The sequence below is a fragment of the Ochotona princeps genome, chromosome 19 (assembly GCF_030435755.1).
Source record: "Ochotona princeps isolate mOchPri1 chromosome 19, mOchPri1.hap1, whole genome shotgun sequence".
In the NCBI taxonomy this organism is placed as follows: Eukaryota; Metazoa; Chordata; class Mammalia; order Lagomorpha; family Ochotonidae; genus Ochotona; species Ochotona princeps.
Window position 1 is genome coordinate 26,237,099 of NC_080850.1, and position 20,028 is coordinate 26,257,126.

The window sequence follows — 20,028 nt, forward strand, 5'->3', positions numbered from 1 at the left end:
AGAAGAGCCGGGCAGAGAAGAAGGGACAGCAAGCAGGTGGCTTGGGTGCTGGTGGACCAGAAGTGCCGACCCAGCCCTTTCGGGTTCTCATTTTTAGATCCTTTTCAGAACTAGTACCCCTTAGTCTCTGAGAAAGAAGACCACAGCAATTCAGGTTGAAAAATAAAGTATTTATTTTAGAAGTTAAGTCTGGGGATAAGGAGAGAAAACTTCATATTTTATTCATATCTATTTGTAGGAGGAAACCAAAAATCACACATCCACACACAAACTACATGAGGCAACAACAACCCAAAAAATAACATATCCTGGGAGCGGAGGGACAGGGTAAGAGGGTACAAGCCCCCATTCCCACCCCTCTTCCCCAGGCAAATCATAGGTGAATCTCCCATAAAGGGGATGCAAAGCAGCTAAGTTAAATAAATAAAATAATTAACGACGCTAGCAGCAACAATCATAAAAGCGCAAGGTTAGATGTGCAGAAAGGGTTGCATGTAATTGGGGGTGATGGGGGGGAGGAGGAGTGACAATGACTTTGGAGCAGGTGGCCTCGGCAGCGCGCAGAGCTCGTGGTCCCACAAGCACAGCGAGGTGGGTCCAGGGCACCACCAGCCCTTGCTCCCCCGTGGGCAGTGTTACCTCGCAAATGCTAGCAGATCATGCAGGTCGGAGCCGATGCTGGTGCTGATGTCTGCTTGCAAAGGGCCAAGAAACCCAGCGTGTTCAGTCGCTGGATGGGGCCCCACCTTCACCAGTGCCCTCTCTACCACAGAGGACAGCTTGGGGCTCAACACTCCAGCCACAATGTTCCTGAACTACATACACTCTACTTTGTGAGAACTTTCGGGAAACCAGTAATAATAAGAAGGAGGAGATGGATAAAACTCAGGCGGGACGGAAGTACAAAGCTATCGTTCAGAAACATAACGCATGTTTTATAGAATCTAATGGCTCTCCAGTACACGTTCGTGTCTCACTTAGATTCCCTAGGCTATATATCATTATTCATCTGTCCCTCACGTCCCAGCCTTTCACCCTTTGCCTGACCGTGCTCAGCAAACTGGCGCTTTGACCCTGGTTTCCTGCAGTGTGGCCAATCCACTGTCTTCTGCTTGGGGCCTCCAGCCCCGCGGTCGCGCCGGGCAAGTTTCAGCACCGCGGATAGCACACGTCCCTCCACGTCTGCCGCCCTTGAATTTTTTCCCAAGCGACAACAAAACTTTTTTTTTTTTTTTATGGGAATGGAAAGGAAAAAGAAAGAGAAGGCCGAGAGACGACCAGGCGGAATAAAGGGGAAAGTCTGTGGCTTCGAAGTGGGGGAGAAACCTGACCTGCCAGGGAATGCCTCGGAGTTCCCGGCAAGCTTCTCCCCCAAGGAGGGGGCGGGCAAGGGCGCGCCAGGCTCTGCTGGCCCCCGCCGCTGCGCCCCGCCGCAGTCAGTGGACAGCCGAGTACTTCATTCGTTTCTGTTTCTGTCTCTGGTTGCAGAACCAGACCCTCACCACGTTCTTTTTAAGGTCCAGTTTCTCGGCGATGGCCGCGATCTTTTCGGAGGAGGGCCGCGGCTGGATGGCGAAATAAGCCTCGAGCGAGCGCTTCTCGGGCGCGGCGATGGACGTGCGTTTGCGCTTCCGCTCGCTGCCGTTGAAGAGCTCGGGCTTGCTGTTCTTCTCTCGGTAGGCGGCCTCGGCCTCCTCCAGCCAGGCCTGCAGCACCGGCTTGAGCGCGATCATGTTGTTGTGCGAGAGGGTGAGAGATTCGAACCTGCAGATGGTGCTCTGGCTGAGCGAACCCACGCCGGGGATCTTGAGATTGGCCAGAGCAGCGCCCACGTCCGCCTGGGTCACCCCCAGCTTGATACGCCGCTGCTTGAAGCGCTCGGCAAAGGCCTCCAGCTCGCGCGGGTCTGACTCCACGTCGCTGAGGCACGCGGGCATGGCGTTGTGCGGCGCCACGGCGTGAGGGTGGCTCATGCCCATGGCTTGGTGCAGGTGGCCCATGGCGCCCAGGTGGTGTGGGTGGATCTGTGCGGGCATCACCGAGTGCTCCGGCGCGCCTAGGCCGCTCACACTCAGAGTGGGCGAGATGTGCTCCAGGAGGTCTCCTTCGAGGCCCTGGTGCACGGCGTGGTGCGGGTGCGAAGTGAGCGCCGCCGCCGGGTGGGAGATGGGCACGGTGGACGAAGTGGACGTGCAGGGCACACTGCTCATGGTATGGTAAGTGGCGTCGGGCTTGAACGGATGGTTTTTGCCGTGGGAGACGATATCCACCGCCGCCAGAGCCTCGGCGCGTGCCAGCAGACTCTCATCAAAGCTTCCAAATATATTACCCTGCAGCTGCAAGCGAGAAGGCGCACAGCACGGTCAGTGGGGAATACTGTCAACTCAGGATTAAAACACATTTTCAAGCAACCGAGATGCCTCTCCTCAAAGCCCAGGTCATAAAAATTAATACGGAGGCAGCAGCTCTGTTGGAACAGACGTGTGGATCAGAGACATGAATGAGAGAGCGCGCGCGCGCAGGGAGAGAGCGCGGGGGAGACAAGGAGAGGGGTTCAGACAGCGGCGATTGTTCTGGGCGACATGAAAAAAACATGAAGCCAGTGCCTGTCAAAAAATGTGCCTTAGAGCGGTAATTATGCTCCACTACGTACCTGCGGGGCTGGGAGACAGACTCGGCGCATGGCCTCAGAGCCGGAGTGCAGGCTGGAGAATTTGGGTTCTTGCAGCACTGGGTGCATGCCGAAAGGCTGCTTGGCGTTCATGGCCATCATCTTCGCGCGCCTGGCAGGGAGGCAGCGGGGGACATGGAATCAGGCTCGTCTCGCTCGCTTGCCGAGCTCCAAGTGAGCGCCGCTCAGCGCCCGCGCTCCCCTCGCCCTCTCGCTCGCTGCCTCCCCTCTCCCCCACCTGCTTCTTCACTCATCTTACAAGCAGCTTGCCAGGAAGGACCAGGGCGCGCGCAGGCGTGCTCAAGCACCCGGGACTCGCAGGGGCGGCCCCGGAGGCCAGGCGAGACAGCAGCTCGTGGCGCGTCTCCCTGCGCCCGCCGTGGCCACCCCTCCACACCATTTATACCCCGGCCCGGCCTAGCCTCTCGCCGCCCGCCCCGCCCCGCCTGGCTCCAGGCCGCCAGAGCTTCCGGATTCTTTCTTTTTTCTTCTTGGACTCTTTCCCCGGTACCTAACTGCCCCTTACTCCAGATCACTACCACCAACACCCTCAAAGTCCCTAATCCCTGCGTCCTTTCCCAACTCCCGAAGCCTGGGGCTGCGTGCAAGTAGAAAGCTAACCCTCCCCCTCTCCGTCTCCCTCTACCCCCACCCGTCCCGACACACACACACACACACACACACCACACCACACCAACCACACACACCACACACACTCTCTCACTCACTCACTCCCCTGTCGGCCCGGCTGCCGTCAAACTGCCCATTTCCAGGGCGCACCAGAGCCCAGCCCCTGAGGTGCAGCGAAAAGGCACCTGCCAGTGCCCAACCTGACCCCACGAAGGGTCAACGGCTGCCCGAACGGGTCCTGGGTGACTCCTCCTAACCTCCTGGGTGGAGGCAGGGTCCGCAGCTGCCCGCACGGGGCCTCTAAGCCGGTGGTTTCCTCCCCACTCTTGTTTTAGTTGCTTTCACTTGAGAAACACAACACGGGCCTCGCTCAGGTTCTCCACCCCTCTGAGGCCGTCTACCTGGTGGTTTTCAGAATGAGGACAGATCTGGACCCGCAGGCCCTTGGGGGAGGGATCACACAGTGAGCTTCTGCTGGGTCTCTACCGCCTTACAAACCCCTTCCATAACGACAGTCATCATTGTTGAGGTTCTACACATTAGGACAAAGTCATCTTGGGGACCTCACACCAACTCTAGGAGGTAGATCCTGTTACCCCATTGTACAGATGACAAGGACAAGGGGCCAAGGAGTTACCTGATTAGCTCCCCTGGGTCACACAGCGGCTTAAAGCATAACTGCTCGCTGGCTTCTCCAGTTATTCACCCAACCCATGTTTACAAGCGGCCCCGACAGCGTAGATGTTCCACACTGAGCCTCCCAACCTTCAGGGGCTTGAGGACACCTGGATTAGCACCGCCCCACTCCCCTGTCCTCTCTTTCCCTCTCCTTCCCCCCTCCCCCCCCCCCCCCGCGCTAGTAAACATCGTGAATAATAGATAGGGAATCCTGGGACCGCGGCCACCACGCGCTCTGGAAGAGAACCGCCCACTAGCCCCGCTGTGTCCCCCACCACCCCACTCCCCCACCACCGCGTCACATCCTCAGGCTCTACCCCGGAGCCATCTTAAGGTCTTAGTCCAGCTGGGGTGGGGGAGGGTGTGGAATGAGCCCAATTTTCCGGAATTTTAACACGCTGGGGGTGAATCAGAGGACCACCCTTTGGCCTAAGAGGGAACCCACCCCCACCCCGCCGCCTTCCTCCCCGGGGCCTCTGCACCTGCCTCTTCCTCTAGTTCCTGGTAAGGCTAGCGACTGGAGAAAAGGGCTCAGGCTAGTTCAACCTCTTTGAGCCAGAATTTCCTTGGCTTTTAAAAGGGAAATTGGGCTACTGTCTGCCTCCAGGGGGGTTCTGGAGAAGACTTTTAAGGGGCTGGTGTCAGAAAGCATTGAACCCCAAAACTCCCTCCCAGCCTACATCCTGGAGCGGCCTCGGGCCCTCAGATCCCAAAGACGCCTCAGCCTCTTGTCCACTGAGGGCCCAGGAGAGGTTCCCCATGTGTGGTCACTGCTGCACTCTCATCTGTAAAATGGGGGGGGGGGGTTTCCTGCACCGATGTCAGCACTTGGCACAGTGCCTGGCACCCAGAAAGCATGGCGGAGTGGTTCCTCTCACCCATGAGACAAAGCACTTGGTGTTAGGTGAGGCCTGAGTCATCTCCCAGAAAGCGGCTTGCTGAAGTTGCTGATTCTTCGCTCTGCATCCCTTCTGCACCCTGTCTATGCCCTCAGCACTCACCAATCCGGGTTGTGAAGTTAGCCATGCAGCAAAGAACACAGAACACAGAGCCGGGAGGGTGGGCTCCTTCGAATGCACAACAGACTCGGAGCTGTTGGCCTCCACCAGGTGGGGCTGGGCTCTGACCTGACGCTGGCTCCAGGTGGGTGATGCTGGCTGGGCCTTGGTCCAGGAGAGGGAGGGCCAATAATGCTGATAATGCCAAGTACCTCCACTGCTACCAGAAGGCCAGAAGGAACCCATTGTGGTTCATTTGAATGAGAAGTCAAGAGCTCCTGTCCCGGGACCTTTAACCCTTCAGAAACCAGGAGTGGTATTATTTCACCTTGCACTAGCAATTAGAACAACCAGTCTTGTGTCCTGATGGGAACTGGGGGCCCAAAAGGAAAGGAATGGAAGTTGGAATGCTGAATCTGTGCTTGCTCTAAGACCCATGTCTATTCATAATATCCTGGCTGTCTGTGAAGTTGAACTCTCAGAAACTGTACAGGAAAAACCCAATCACATCCATCCTCTTTCCCTGTTCTGTCCTCTTGGGGTCCTGGAGAGCAGTGCTGGATATTGGCTAGGGTTGGGGTCAGGCAGGGGTCAGAGACAGAGCAAGACCAATTGGCTCTTCAGGCCTCTAAAGCTGACATCAGTCTCACCAGTTCTTTTTTTTTTTTTAATATGTTGGTTTCCTTTATTTTTATTTATTTATTTATTTTATGATGTACTGTTGAATTCGATTTACTGAGAGGCTCACCGGTTCTAACGCCAGCATCCCCAGGCACGAGGATCACAAATCAAAAAAACCCTTCTGTCCCAGCCTTCCAGGAGGTCTAACAACTCTTTGCAGCCTGTGGAAAGATGACACCACTGTGAAGGAGCAGCCCTGGCAGGCTGGGGAAGACAGGAGGCAGAAGATGGTGCAGGAAGCAATTGGAAGGACAGCTGGTAACATCCTCCATGGAGTTCAAACTCAAGTTCTATCAGGGGCAAGTCTGATAACTTAGTCACCACAATTAGGTGGATAAAAGAGACCCAGGCAGCACATGCCTTCCTGGCATTGACCTAACGATACACACACAGAGCATTTACAGCCTGATGTCTTTCTTACGGTCCAAGCAAGGGGCATCTGGGCATTTCTGGAAGTGACACAGAAGGAGAGAATGCCATCTTCTTCATTCCATAAGCACTTCAGAATACCTCCTGACAACTAGGTCTTGGGGGAACAGAGGACATTGTTTCGGGAGCTCAAAACCCTGGAGGGACATAGACGTGCTCCACATAACTCAGTCTAGACACAAAGACTGTGTCCCTGGGGAAGTTCTAGGCTTGCAGAGCTGAAAAGGGAGAGGGGGGGTCAAGGCCATTGCCCTGGGGGTCAAGAGTTCTCCACTTCCCTGGGAGCCATTTGCAGCCACTTAAAACAGACCCACACCCAATGGACATTGACCCCAAGGATGAATGTGCTTTTAAATAGATGTCCATGATGTCAACTTGAAAAATCCTAGAGGGAAGTATCCTGTGTTCTTGAAACTACACAAACAACATACATGAAATCTGTCCCATTACACAAATAACAAATTTTAATAGTCTAGGCACCTAACCCATTATTAATTATTATTATTGCTGCTGTTGTTGTTTTAGAGTCCTGCCTTCATGATGTAACATTTAAAAAAACATGTGTTTACTTTTTGGAAAGATGGAATTACACACACACACACACACACATACAGAGATCTTCCAGCCCCTGGTTAAACTCCCCAAATGGCTACAACAGCCAAGATAAGCCAATCCAAAACCAGGCGCTTGCTTTGGGTCTTCCACAGGGGTGCAGGGGCCAGGACTTGGGCTGCATCCCAGTGCTTTGTCACTGCATTAGCTGGGAGCTGGCTATGAAGTGGAGCAGCCGGGGCTTTGAACCAGGGTCCCTATGGGATGCCAATGCCAAAAGGTGCAGCTTTACTAGTCACCCCACAGACACGGCCCCAACCTGGGTTTTACTCCCCACCACACCACTGTCTGATTTGCTTAATATATCTATGCCTCAGTTTACTCCTCTGCAAAATGGAGGTAATACCAACCTCATATGCTTGATGTGGGGATTCCACGTCTCTAGGCTTGGACACTGCCAATGCCTGCATTCTTCCTCTCCCCTCCCCCTGGCCCCAGAGCTCTGGGGAAGATGCTATGCACACATATGTTCATTCCACACAAATTCTGTGCGCTTCTCCCTAGAGCCGGGACCACAGTTTCCTAAAGACACACAGGTGCAGAGAAGGCTCATCCGCAAAGACGTCTCAGAAGCTGTAAAACGTCCCGTCCGTACTAAGAAGTGGTCCGAGGTCTTGAGCTCAGAGCAGAGAGTATAGGGAACAGGGCTAGTTCTCTCCTGACTTCCAGAAACTCAGAGACTGGCCAGCCTCCAAACCCAATTCCGGTGGAGCAAGCAGAAGCCAGCAGCCACCTTGGAGAGCTGCGGCTGGGACAGGGAGGGGTGGAGTGTGCAACGGGAGATGTCCCCGATAGCACAGCCCGAACTCAAGATGCCATCGCAGAGAGGCAGCTGGCGGCGCGGCCGGGCCAGGTGTTCGCAGCCGCCCGCCTCGTTCGCCTTCCTCTCCCTTTCTCTCATCTTCTTTCACAAACTTCTCACATGTACCCGCCGCCTGCGCACCTGCTGCTGGCCTCGGCCGTCGCCTGCTGCCTTGCATTGTCTGCGCGGCCTCTGACGACCCGAGACGCCCAGAGGGATTGCGGAGCCCGGAGGCCAGGGATCCGCACGCGCCGCGCACACCCCTCCCCTCCCGACACCTCGCCCAGGGCCCCCTGGTGGACGCGCTGGGCTCCGGCAGGTCGTGGCCACCTCCCGGCCTCAGTCTCCGCACCCGGAAAGGAGAAGACCCAGTTGAAGGATCCCCGAGAACCCACTCAGTCCCATTCTTTCACTGAGCAGCCATTACTGCATATGACAGAAAACAAAAATCTAGCTGGGGGTGAGGGGGAAAGACAACCGAAACATCCCATGATACCTCATAAAATATGTATAATTTTATCAGTTAATTTTTTAAAGATTTATTTATTTTTATTGGAAAGTCAGATATACAGAGAGGAAAGACAGAGAGGAAGATCTTCAAGCGGCAGCAACAGCAGGAGCTGAGCTGATCTGAAGCCAGGAGCCCAGAGCCTCTTTGGGGTCTCCCATGTGGGTGCAGGTCTCAAGCCTTTGGGCCGCCCTCGACTGCTGTCCCAGGCCACAGGCAGGAAGCTGGATGGGAAGTGGGGCCACTGGGATTAGAACCAGGAAGTGAACCAGCAGACGGAAGATCTTTGTCTCTGTCTCTCCTTCTCTCTGTAAATCTGGCGAAAAGAAATCATCACAATTCCCATAGTTAGGCCACTGCTCCATGCAGAGGAAGGGTCAGGGGTTGGACTCCGCTGGGCCCTTGTCCAGGACACTCTTTCAGGGCTGAACTTTCCCAGACTCTCTGCCCCACCTTGAGGTCCTGCTGTGGTTGCCTCTCTGAGCTCTGTCCTAGGGAAGAGCATCTGTGTGGGCAGCAGCATGGCCAGCTCTGGGCCGTCCAAACTCCACGCTCACCTCGCCCTCTTTCTGGCCAAGAGTTTCCAGCTTTGCCTTCCTCCTCTCTGGTTTACAGGTACCTTCAAGTTCCGACAATCAGGTCATCTTCCTACACAGCCAGTCTACATGTGAAGCGTCAACAAGAGATGGTGACATCTGCATTGTGGCCAATGAACCTCCAACAGGCCCCTGGACAGGGCACTTGTGAGCGTCTCCCTTTAAACCCTGAGCACAGCCAAAAGAAACAAAGCCATGAACTCAGCCTCTATACATTTTCCATCCCTAGGAGGACCAGAGAGATGTAGCTCCACTTATGGTCCTACTGTAGATTGTCAGGCTTTTCAGTGGGGATCTGGGATAAAGAGCTCCAAGAACGGAAATCAGGGGCTGGAGGTTCAGTGGGGGGGCGGCTCTGGAAGCAGAGCTGTGCTCACAGAGCGTCTCTGCTAGGACTGTCATGTGCCAGGCCCAGGGCAGCCACAAAGAGTGCCACCTACGTGATCCTGCCTCCGCAAGCCTGGTGCATTCCTGCCTCCCCCTTGTTTACAGGTGGGGATGCAGAAGCTCTGAGAGGTGAAGGAGCCTGCATCACTGTGCACAGCTGACTACCTTGCTCAAGAGCCTGACCCTGTGCACTGTGCATCAGAAACACTCTATCTATGAGGAAGGTACTGGCGTCACCCTTTTCAGTCAGAAGTGCCCGGGCTCAGAGATACCCAGTGTGTTCCTCCAGGTCACACAGCAGGAAGTGGACAGCGACAGGATTTGAACCCAGATCTGTGACCTGGAGGCCACAGACTTTTCTCCACACACACACATACTAGGCAACTTTCAGGAAAAGGGGGCCAAATTTCTGGCTTTCTATTCATTTCCCTTTAAATCCTGAGCACAAGCAAGAGAAACAAAGCCATGAACTCAGCCTCTATAAATTTTCAAAAAGAAGAAGAAGGAAAAAAACAAAAAAAGGCAGGTAGAAAAGAAAAGGAAAGAGGGAAAAGAAGCGAAGGCTGTACTCCCATCAGGGGGGAAACCGGCGTCTTGTCGCCTAGCTCCATGCCCTGATTTATGATAAAAAATTTAGAGGAAATCATTTATATTTTAAAGGATCTAAATAGCTGCATGAAAGTTTTATCTAAAGTGCCACTGTATTTATAGGCAGTTCTTCCATGCTGGTGGTAATTAATAGATGTATAAATCGCAGGGCTCCCGGCCCTTTTGCCCGCCCAGCTGGGGGGTGGCTTTGGACCATGGCACTTAGGGCTGGCGTGGAAAGACAGCCATACCACCCCCACATCCCCTTTCTTTCGGAAACCTCTTCTGGGGTCACAAGGTTCATTCACAACAGACAAGCAGAGGCAGCTTGGCTGCAGTCACCTGCTGCCCAATGTCTAATCTCTCTCCAAGAGCTATCAAAAGCTCTTACCTCTTGGCAAGAGGGTAGGGGCAACTGACCAATCCCCAATCCCTGGCTGCAGACACCAGCGGGGAATTTGCCCCAAGGCTCAGAGGGAGGGCCTCACTTGTAACTCCAGGAGTTCCTGTTCCATGAAATTTTAGACCCCCTTTCTTCCTCACCGCATCTTTAAGCAAACACCCCTTTCTCTGCGCCCCTTGAACAAACTGCCAGGCACTTGTTTTGGAAAAGGCAGCCGATTGCAAGAGGCCCACAGCGCTCGGCTTACTTTAATTACGCCTGTAAAATATTGATGGTTTTGGCTCTCTCGGTGACTGCCACACCTCAGGAGCTGGAACAGAAGCTCAGGGATGAACGAGGTAAGGAAGGCCAGATGGTTTCCCTTCAGAAATGCCATCCAGGCTGGCCGAGGTGTCGCTGCCTGAGGTCATCATAGAGCCCTAAATAATTGATGGGTCTCCTGAATTAAAAAAAAAAAAAAAAAAAGCACCAAATTGGAAAGAACAGTGATGACTCATTCACGACAGAACCTTTGCAAATGAGGCTAGAGTGTGCATGCCCAGTGGGTGGGGAGGTGGCGGAGCTAAAGCACAATGAGAACCCTCCTTGCTCCATGCATCGCCCTCCTCCCGTGGCCCCAGCTGAGCAGCCTTTGCTGTCCGCATGTAGGACATACAGGAACATCTCCATCCCAACTCCCATTCCTCTTCCTTGGAGGGCCTGGGCAGGCATTCCCCACTGACGAAGCACCCGCTGGGCTTCCTTGCCATGCCCCAACTTTATCATCTTTTATCCAAAAAGTCAATTCAAACAAAACTCAATTAAGGACCTCTTGGACCCACAATTGCATCTGATCAGAGAGGACAGGTGTGTGCCCGGGGGTTGTTCTGTTGGTCTCCTGGCCTTGTGCACAGCACCACCAAAAGGCTGCCAGGCTAAGCATTGTGACCTAGTGAATTCATTTGTGAGAACTGGAGAGGGAAGCCTCACAGGTAATAGGGGCGGAGGGAGGGAGAGTGGTGGCAGAAACCTCATCTTCCAAGACCCATGTCTTGTGTTGAGTGTGGCCAATTTGGGGTAAACTAGAGCAGACAGTTATGCCAACCTCTGACACCGTTTGACCTTGCCACCAGCAGGTTCTGACACCACTGCGTTTGCCTTACTATCCATGTGTCACTCCTACAGACAGAACACTATAAGCAAATACTGCACTTTTCCATTTCATTTCACTGTGTGTTTATCCAGATTTTATTCTAGATCTCCAACTTTTTTTTTTAATATAACAAACAGGCAGTGAAGATCTGGCCCCATTTCTGGGTTTGGCATCCAAGTTCTGGGAGGTTATAAGCATGAGGAACACGGAAGGTTATCTCTAGGGTGTTTCGGATATGCTCATTCTTTCTCTGTGTGTGGCAGTTCATCTAGTTCTTTCGCTCTTGCATCTGTATGAGCAGTATAGACTTTTGCGTGCACTTGACCTGAGTCTTTTATAATTCACAACCAGGTCTGGTGATAAAGAGGAAGATCTGGAAAGGAATGTCGTATTCCAAGGAGCTGTAAGGCTCACGATTGTAGTGGGTACTCTGCTACATTTCATTTCACATTTATAACCTCCTTTTTCTCCAAAGAGCTCATTACACATAACCGGCTGGTTTCACTGCAGAAGGAAATGACTGCATCACTCTTAAGTGGTGATTTTTCCTGAACCCAGAGACCCCGGGCGGTTCACAGGATTCAGGGAAGCCTTCACTGAGGTGCTGAGATCTGGAGGAAACAAAGCTGCAGACCAGTCCCTGGGAAGGGGATTCTAGGCAAATGGGATAGAAAGGGCTGCAGCCCACCATAGGAGTGGGCTGGCATATCCAAGGACTGAGGAGAAGGCTTCTGTGCCTGGGGCTAGCTGGTGGAACAAGGAAAGGAGGCGATCACACAGGATGATAGAATCTGTAAGATGTTTGTGGAATTTTTATTTTTCTAAGAGCAGTGAAAGGTTTTTAGCAGAAAAGTGGACGAGTGTTCTGGTAACAGGTTCATAACAGGAACAACATTCAAATTAGAGGCAAGTAAGTGGTGGTATCATTTATGGGAAGCAAACCTGCACACTCTTGCTGTTCCTTCTGTCTAGAATATTCTTTTCTCGGTGGCTAGCAGCAAGGCTCACGTCCATACTTCCTCTAAGTGGCAGCTCAGATGCCCCCATTTTCACAAAGGCTCTCCTGATCACCCTTAAAAAAAGATTTATTTATTTTTAGTGCAAACTCAGATGTACAGAGAGAAGGAGAGAAATAGAGAAAGCTGTTTCGTCCTCTGATTGACTCCCCAAGTGGCTGCAATGGCCAGAGCTGAGCTGATCCAGAGCCAGGAGCCAGGAGCCAGCAGCCAGGAATTTCTTCCAGGTCTCCCACTTGGGCGCAGGGTCCCAAGGCTTTGGGCCATCCTCTACTGCTTTCCCAGGCCACAAGCAGGGAGCTGGATGGGAAGTGGAGCTGCCAGGATTAGAACCGGCACTCATATGAGATCCCAGCATGTTCAAGGCAAGGACTTTAGCCACTATGCCACCACACTCTGGGCTCCTGATATACTCTTTAGCCACAGTTTACTCATAGGTCATTTGTTTTCCATTTTCCTAATAGACTGTGAGCTCAGAGAGAACAGGGACTTGACTTGAGTCACTCTGTAAACTGCCACAAACACTGCTCAGGACTCAACCAGTGTGGGCTGAACGAGTGAATTCACCTGAACTAAGTGTTGAGAACTCTTTTATTTCTTTTGTTTTATTGGTTTATTTTGAAAAGCAGAGAGATGGGCAGAATGAGACACAGAGAAATCCCCTGTTGACTGGTTCAAATATCTGCAACACCTGGAATTGGGCCAATCCAAAGCTAGTGGCTGGGAAATTAATACGGGATCCCAACATGGGTGGCAAGGTACTTGGAGCATTACCTGGTGCTTGTTAGAGTGCACATTAACGGAAGGTGGGATGGGGCGTGAACCTGGGACTCAAATCCAGGAGCCTTACTCTGAGATGCAGCCATCCCTGGTGGTGGCTTAATCTCTGCACCACACGCTCGCTTTCGGATTCTTGTATCACTGTCCCACTGGTGAGGCACACATCTTGTAACGCTCAGCTCCTTCCAGTCCTCCCCATGCAGGCCCCCATGGCTGGCAGGGGAGGCTAGAGTTTTGAGGGAGTCTTGAAATATGTCAAAGAGAGGGATCAACGTGGGAATTTGCCTTGTTTACACCATGGTCTTCATCCTTCCGCACGAGCCTCAGGGCTCCCTTCTTCCTGTCCCTCAGACGTGCTGAGTGCATTCCCACGTGAGAGCCTTCATCTTCAGTTCCACCAACTAGACATTTCTTCTCCCATCCTTCATCTGGCTGGTTCCCCCAGGTCACTTAGTTGTTAACGCAGTCATCACCTTGTCGGGAGAGGACACCCCTTGATCTTCCCTGACCTCCGTTTCTCCCCACTGAGCCCTTTATCAATCACTTTTTATCCCATTGATAATCCTATGCTTATTTTCTAAGGGCACTTCCCACGGGCTGAAAATAACTCATTCCTTTGCTGGTATACTTGTGTATCACCTGTGAGCCAGCCCAGGAAGCAGGCAGAGCTCAGGTCATCTGTATGACCTCTCCAGGGTCTGGCACACAGGAGGTGCCCAAAATGTGTACTGAAGGTATGAATGAATGAATGAATGAATGAATGAGTAGGCGAGTCAGACAAGCTAAGCCTGGCTTAGAGCTGCAAAGTGAGTGATTGGCATTGTCCAGGAAACCCAATTCCCAGTACCCATCCTCTCCTTTAGGTCACATTGTCTTCCCTATGTATGTGGGAAAAGATACCTAAGGAGATAAACAAGAGGAGTTGAAGCTTCTCTAAGCCCAGCAACAGGCAAAACGCTGGGCTCTCGTGCAGGAAGAGGAAGCATGTGCCAGCTTTGGGAGGATCACCACCTCCATTGTTCATCTGAACCTTTGGGTCAAAACAGCAGATTTCTAACATCACAAAACTGATTAAGACAAAGAAAAAAAAGAAAACTCAACACTGGCTATGACATGACTGTTCCATTGTACAATCTGATCAAGGAAATGTATCTAGGATTACCCAGACAGTCAATTATTCATGAGCTAAATGTCCAGGCATCAATTACCTGGCCTGATGCTCTTATTCATTAAGCAGATTGAACAGCCCAACTTAACAAAGCTGGAGAAAGTTGCTAAGTAACTGGAGTTACCTGACCAGCCACCACCATTTGAGTCTTTTCATGGCCAGAGAGAGCCCAGGCATCAAGAGCACAAGAGATCAAGTGGTAAATCCCACTGGGGCCAGTTTCAGCACTGGCGATGGAAGGAGGCCGAGGGTGGACAGGTTGGATTTAGACGGGCCGGAAAGAATGCGCAGCATGCAGGCTAAGTCCCCTGTGCTAGGAAATAGGCTATTTTACAACATACATAAATTGACCTCTTACTTCAAGTCCCAAGATGCTTGTCTAGCATTTAACCGAAGAAAAGTATTCTGGAAGAAACATAGTTCCTTGAATAATACGGATTCTTAGATTTTTCTGTTTAGACATCTATCTGAGAGTGAGTCCCAAATTCAGTGTAAAGAAAGGGCAATTTATAAGTGAAATAGGGAAGTGAACATAGAGGGCGTAGAGCTTTTATGCCGAACACAGTTAACTGGATCTTTAAAAATTTTTTCCATTTATTTTTATTTGGAGGCCAGATACACAGAGAAGGAGATACCATGAGGAAGATCACCCATCTGCTGGCTCACTCCCCAGGTAACCACAACAGCCAGAGTTGAGCTCACCTGAAGCCAGGAGCCAGGAGCCTCTTCCAGGTCCCAAGGCTTTGGGCCATACACTATGCTTTCCCAGGCTTCAAGCAGGGAGCTGAATGAGAAGTGGAACAGCCAGATGCAAACCAGCGCCCATATGGGATCCTGGTGCATGTAAGGTGCGGGTTTAGCCACTAGGCTATGCCACCAGGCCCAGGTAACTGGATCTTTACAAAAATTGGTTCCAGGGCAGGTGCAGGTGTTTGGCACAGCAGTTAAGTCTCTCCAGGAGTGTCTCGGTTCGAGTCTCAGCTCCTCTACATCCAATCCAGTTTCCTGCTCATGTTCACCCTGGGAGATAGCAGGTGATGGCTCAAGGTGATGGTCTCTGCCACACACACAGGAGATCCTGATGGAGCTCTAGTTCCTGGCTTCAGCCAGGTTTCAGCCTAGGCTGCCTGGGGAATTTGGGGAGTGAACCAGCACATGAAAGATCTCTCTCTCTCTCCTCTCTGCCATTTCACTGTTCAAATAAGTAACTATCTTTAAGATAAAAATGTATTAAGAACTTCCAGATGGCGATAGCATAGCATTTAATCAAACATAAGGCCCTTCTAAACACAGGACCTTGAAAATGTGTAATTTGCACTCAGAACAAGCCTTGGCCTCCATGTCTTTAAAAACATAGGTTTCCTCCAAGGTGGGTGCTGGATCCGTGAGCTCCAGGGCCAGGGGGTGCAGTAGGACCCAGGTTTTTGGCCCGGGTCCTTGAGCCAGCCTTCATGGTGGGTGCCAGGTCTGTGAGCCCCATGGTAGATGGGTTCACACCCCACCCAGATGGGGGGTTCAGCGGTGCTCAGGTCACCTGACCTGGACCCATGGACCCACCTGTGAGAACTGGTCCTCCTCAGTGTAAAGGATGGAGTGCTGGATGGCAGGCCAGGGTGCACATAGAGGATATTGTAGCTCATTGGGGCCTGCAGAGGACATCTGGTACCACAGCAGAGAATGGAGAACAGAACATATTGGACAACTACCCCAATCAATGACAGCAAATATCTCGGCAAATGGAGATACTAAGGTCGACTATGTCAACCAATGGACATTGGAAGGGTTTCCTCAACTGTAGATCTAGCGAAATCTACAGCATTTCAGAACTATCGTCTCCACCTGGGCAGAACCCTTGGAGTGTGTATCACATCAGGGCCCTGGGTTGTTATCGGGTGATCGTTCCCCATGCCTGGGTACTGGGCTGGTTGGGAGTCTGGGTATGGTGTCTCCCCTTATCTCCCCCTTCTCCCCAGAAATGGGAAGAAGAAATAGAAAGTTTCGAAACAATGATCACACCCACTTTTCCCTAACTCTAGATCTTTCTCACCCTGATCAACTATGTAAACATCAAATAAAATTTTTTTAAAAATTAAAAAACAAAACGAAAGAACAACAAAAGCATAGGCTCCTCCATGAGATAGGCCTCGCCGTGAGTCCGGGCTTTCCTCGCTATATGGATCTGATGAGATCCTGTGCTCTTGTATGTAAAGTGGAGACAGTAATAGGGCTTTGAGAAACCATGCCTGGCACATGCTAACCACTCCAATGGGGATAATTATTTTTCATGCTATAGAAGTGTTAATGACAAGTTAGTGGTATGGGATCAAGCTAGCATCACGTGTCTACATGGGGTAATGTTAAGGGAAGCAGGCAAACTCTAAAATGAGACAAATCCCTTTTTTTCTGCACGTGGGATGTCTCCGGGCCCCATGGCTCAGGAGGCTTCCTTCCCACATCTATTAGCACGTGAGAAGGGTCTGATGTGGGTGAGTGGTGATGTAACTATTTCATATGAGATGAGGCTGTCCCCAAGTTTGCTAACCAAGGCTCACTCCCAGCCAGCACATTTTGGCTCATTTAATCTTGAACTACTGTGATGATCATTACTGATGAGCATATGATGAGTACCTACTGTATTCTGTGTACTGAGTCAGGCATTTAGGAAGCAGAAAAATTATACACAATTGAAGCCTTTTGTTGGGGAAGGAGACATAAACGTAAATGTGTTCTGGGGAGAGATGTATGGACTTATTCTCTGTACCTCCAAGATTTTGAAATATTTTGCTTTAAAAAAACTGAATTCCACAATCAGTAATTGCAAAAACATGGAAACAACCAAAATGCCCATCAACAGAGGATTGGATAAGAAAGCTATGGTTCATCTACTCCATGGAATACTACTCAGCTATTAAAAAAAACAAAATGCAGTTCTTTGTGGCCAAATGGGCCAAACTGGAAACCATAATGCTAAGGGAAATGAGCCAATCCCAAAAGGTTAAATACCACATGTTTGCCTTAATTTAAGATGATATGATGTTAAGCATAACATGTTATGTTTTGAATGTTATATGTTGTGTATAAACTAAAATTGAAGTATAGGTGAGGTGGTCACAGAAGGTGGCTGGGAACCCGCATTTACTTTTAACATATTGGTTACTCATTACTATGTCAATTAATTCCATAATGATGTAAATTTTTGCTGATGGTATGTTGGAGCTTTCAATTGACTGGGATGATGCTCTGCTGGCTCTGTCATCAGACCAGAGAGGGTATACCTAAGAAGCCGTTGAACTTGACGGGACAATAAGATGCTGGACTCTATGTTTGGTATACGCTTGCAATGGGGAAATCTCAACTGAACTTGAGCTGTGGTTATGCAACAAGGTGGAGGAATCCACCATGGTGGGAGGGTTTGGGGAGGGGTGGGGAGAACCCAAGTATCTATGTAATTGTGTCACATAATACAATGTAATTACTGAAGTTAAACAATAAATAATTAAAAAAAAAAAAAAAAACTGAATTCTAGGGCCCGGAGGCGTGGCCTAGCAGCTAAAGTCCTCGCCTTGAACTCCCCGGGATCCCATATGGGCACCAGTTCTAATCCCAGCAGCTCCACTTCCCATCCAGCTCCCTGCTTGTGGCCTGGAAAAGCAGTTGAGGACGGCCCAAAGCTTTGGGACACTGCACTCGCGTGGGAGACTCGGAAGAGGTTTCTGGTTCCTGGCTTTGGATCGGCACAGAACCGGCCATTGTGCTCACTTGGGAAGTGAATCATCGGACGGAAGATCTTCCTCTCTGTCTCTCCTCCTCTATGTATATCTGACTTTGTAATAAAAATAAAGAATAAATCTTTAAAAAAAAAAACCTGAATTCTATACTGTGTGTATTTTATTAGTCTCATTACCATAAAAGAGACTGAAGCACTGTTCTTCAAGAGAGTGCAGGAAATAAAAAAAAATACCTAAGTGATATCTATTATAGCACATGTTACAGGATAAATAAACTCCCAACTCATAAAAAAAACTTTATCTCCGGGCCCGGCGGCGTGGCCTAGAGGCTAAAGTCCTCACCTTAAACGCCCCGGGATCCCATATTGGCACCGGTTCTAATCCCGGCAGCTCCACTTCCCATCCAGCGCCCTGCTTGTGGCCTGGGAAAGCAGTTGAGGACTGCCCAAAGCTTTGGGACCCTGCACCCATGTGGGAGACCCGGAAGAGGTTCCTGGTTCCCGGCTTTGGTTCAGTGTGTACCGGCCCATTGCGGCTCACTTGGGGAGTGAAACATTGGACGGAAGATCTTCCTCTCTGTCTCTCCTCCTCTCTGTATATCTGGCTTTCCAATAATAATAAAATCTTTAAAAAAAAAAAAAAACTTTATCTCCGATCTCATTTTTGTATTAATTTGTTCTTATAAAAACAGCTCTTCTAAACTAGGACTCTTCAACGATGGGTTACACACCCTGCTGTTTCTCTTTATATTTGGGAGAGGGGGAACTCAAATGAAAAGTAATCTAGAAAAGGCAGAAATAGCCAGAACCTCAAACTCTTACTAGCATTGCCAAGGTTGCCAAGATCTAGACAGCAGTGGGACAGTGGGATAGTCAATGGTTAACGGCATGGGAACAGTTGGTCCATTGCTCTGTTGCACAAGATTGCTTTGAAGGAACCCCTAAATGTGCAAGCATCTCTAGATTCTATGACCAAGGTCAAAGCTGGACCCTAGTAGAGTGGAGGAACTCTGGGCTACATTGTTTAGACCATTTCCTCATGAGTCCATGGTAGGTCTCTGTGGCGGTCCTTAAAATAGCCAGTGAGGAGTAACTGACTGGCAGCCAGCTATTGATCACTCAGCAGAGTGCTAGCAGCTGTCATCAGGCCAGAGTAATAGACGGACCAAGCACCCACCCTCCCATGGCAGAACACATTTCCCCAAATCCTCATCACAGGGCAAGGACTAAAAGCCCTGACTAATTTGCTACTTCAGCAGCACAGTGTCTAATAATATCCTCTGATAAATGGAGACAAATGACGTTTGGAAGATAGACAGGGCTTTCGAGATTGACAACCCCATCCTAGGAGACAGAAAGGCGTCAAGCCATCATCCAAAGTGAAAGTCTATAAGGCCATCAACATTGGAGGCTCTCTTCCACCCAGACCTGTTTCTCTGGGTCTACTCAATTGCTAAATTCATCCATCCATCCATCCATCCATCAGAACTTGGTTCAGTGTCTAACTGTGTCAACCTCCATTTGAGGTTGTGAGATTTGAAAATGATCAGAATTCACCCCGAAGGAGCATACAGTCAGTGCTGACCAAAGACCCACTGGAAATACAACTTGGCACAAGGTTTCTAAGGAAAATTCTTACTCTCCCTTCCCCACTCTCAGCTTTGACATGCCAAGTTAACCAGAAGATGAGATCAATCGTGAAGGCTACACAGTTGGTCCAGGAGCATCCAATGGGTTTTTCTACTTCCTGTGCCACTTTAGTTTAATTGGCTAGGGCTGTCTGGAACATTGTGATAAGAATGATTCTGAGAATGAGTTCAAGTGCCTAGAGATAATGTGGTTCAGTGGTGATGTCTGTCACAAGTGACAAATGGAAGAGTGGGATTCAGTGAAGGGAGAACTGGCTAGAATCCTACGTATAAATACTTTGACTTTGCTTTCATCAATAATAAATATGCATCTTAGGTAAGGGACCTGCTTTCCCCCTCAGTTTCCTCATCTACAGAACAAGGATGCTAATGTATCCTCTGCTCCATCTTTCCACCAAGTTTGCTTGGTATCAAATGAGATAAAGAAAGGGTACTTGCAAACTGTACTATTGAACAAAGAAACACAATTGTATTGTTAGCTAGCATTGTACTCGAAGAATCTGGGGCTGGAGGATTAGTTAGCTTATTTTTTTGTTTTGTTTTTGAAGATTTCTTCTTCTCTGTTCTGTCCAT

General features: G+C 50.3%; 1 protein-coding gene across 1 annotated transcript; it reads right to left on the reverse strand.

Moving 5' to 3' along the window:
• Window positions 1–744: 744 nt before the first annotated feature.
• POU4F3 (POU class 4 homeobox 3) lies at window positions 745–2,862 on the reverse strand. The gene is made up of 2 exons (XM_004586525.2): window positions 2,654–2,862; window positions 745–2,336 (listed from the first exon to the last, which is right to left on the reverse strand). Exons 1-2 carry the CDS (start codon window positions 2,771–2,773, stop codon window positions 1,437–1,439), a joined length of 1,020 nt encoding a protein of 339 aa, XP_004586582.1. The 5' UTR covers window positions 2,774–2,862; the 3' UTR covers window positions 745–1,436.
• Between the last annotated feature and the right edge of the window lie 17,166 nt (window positions 2,863–20,028).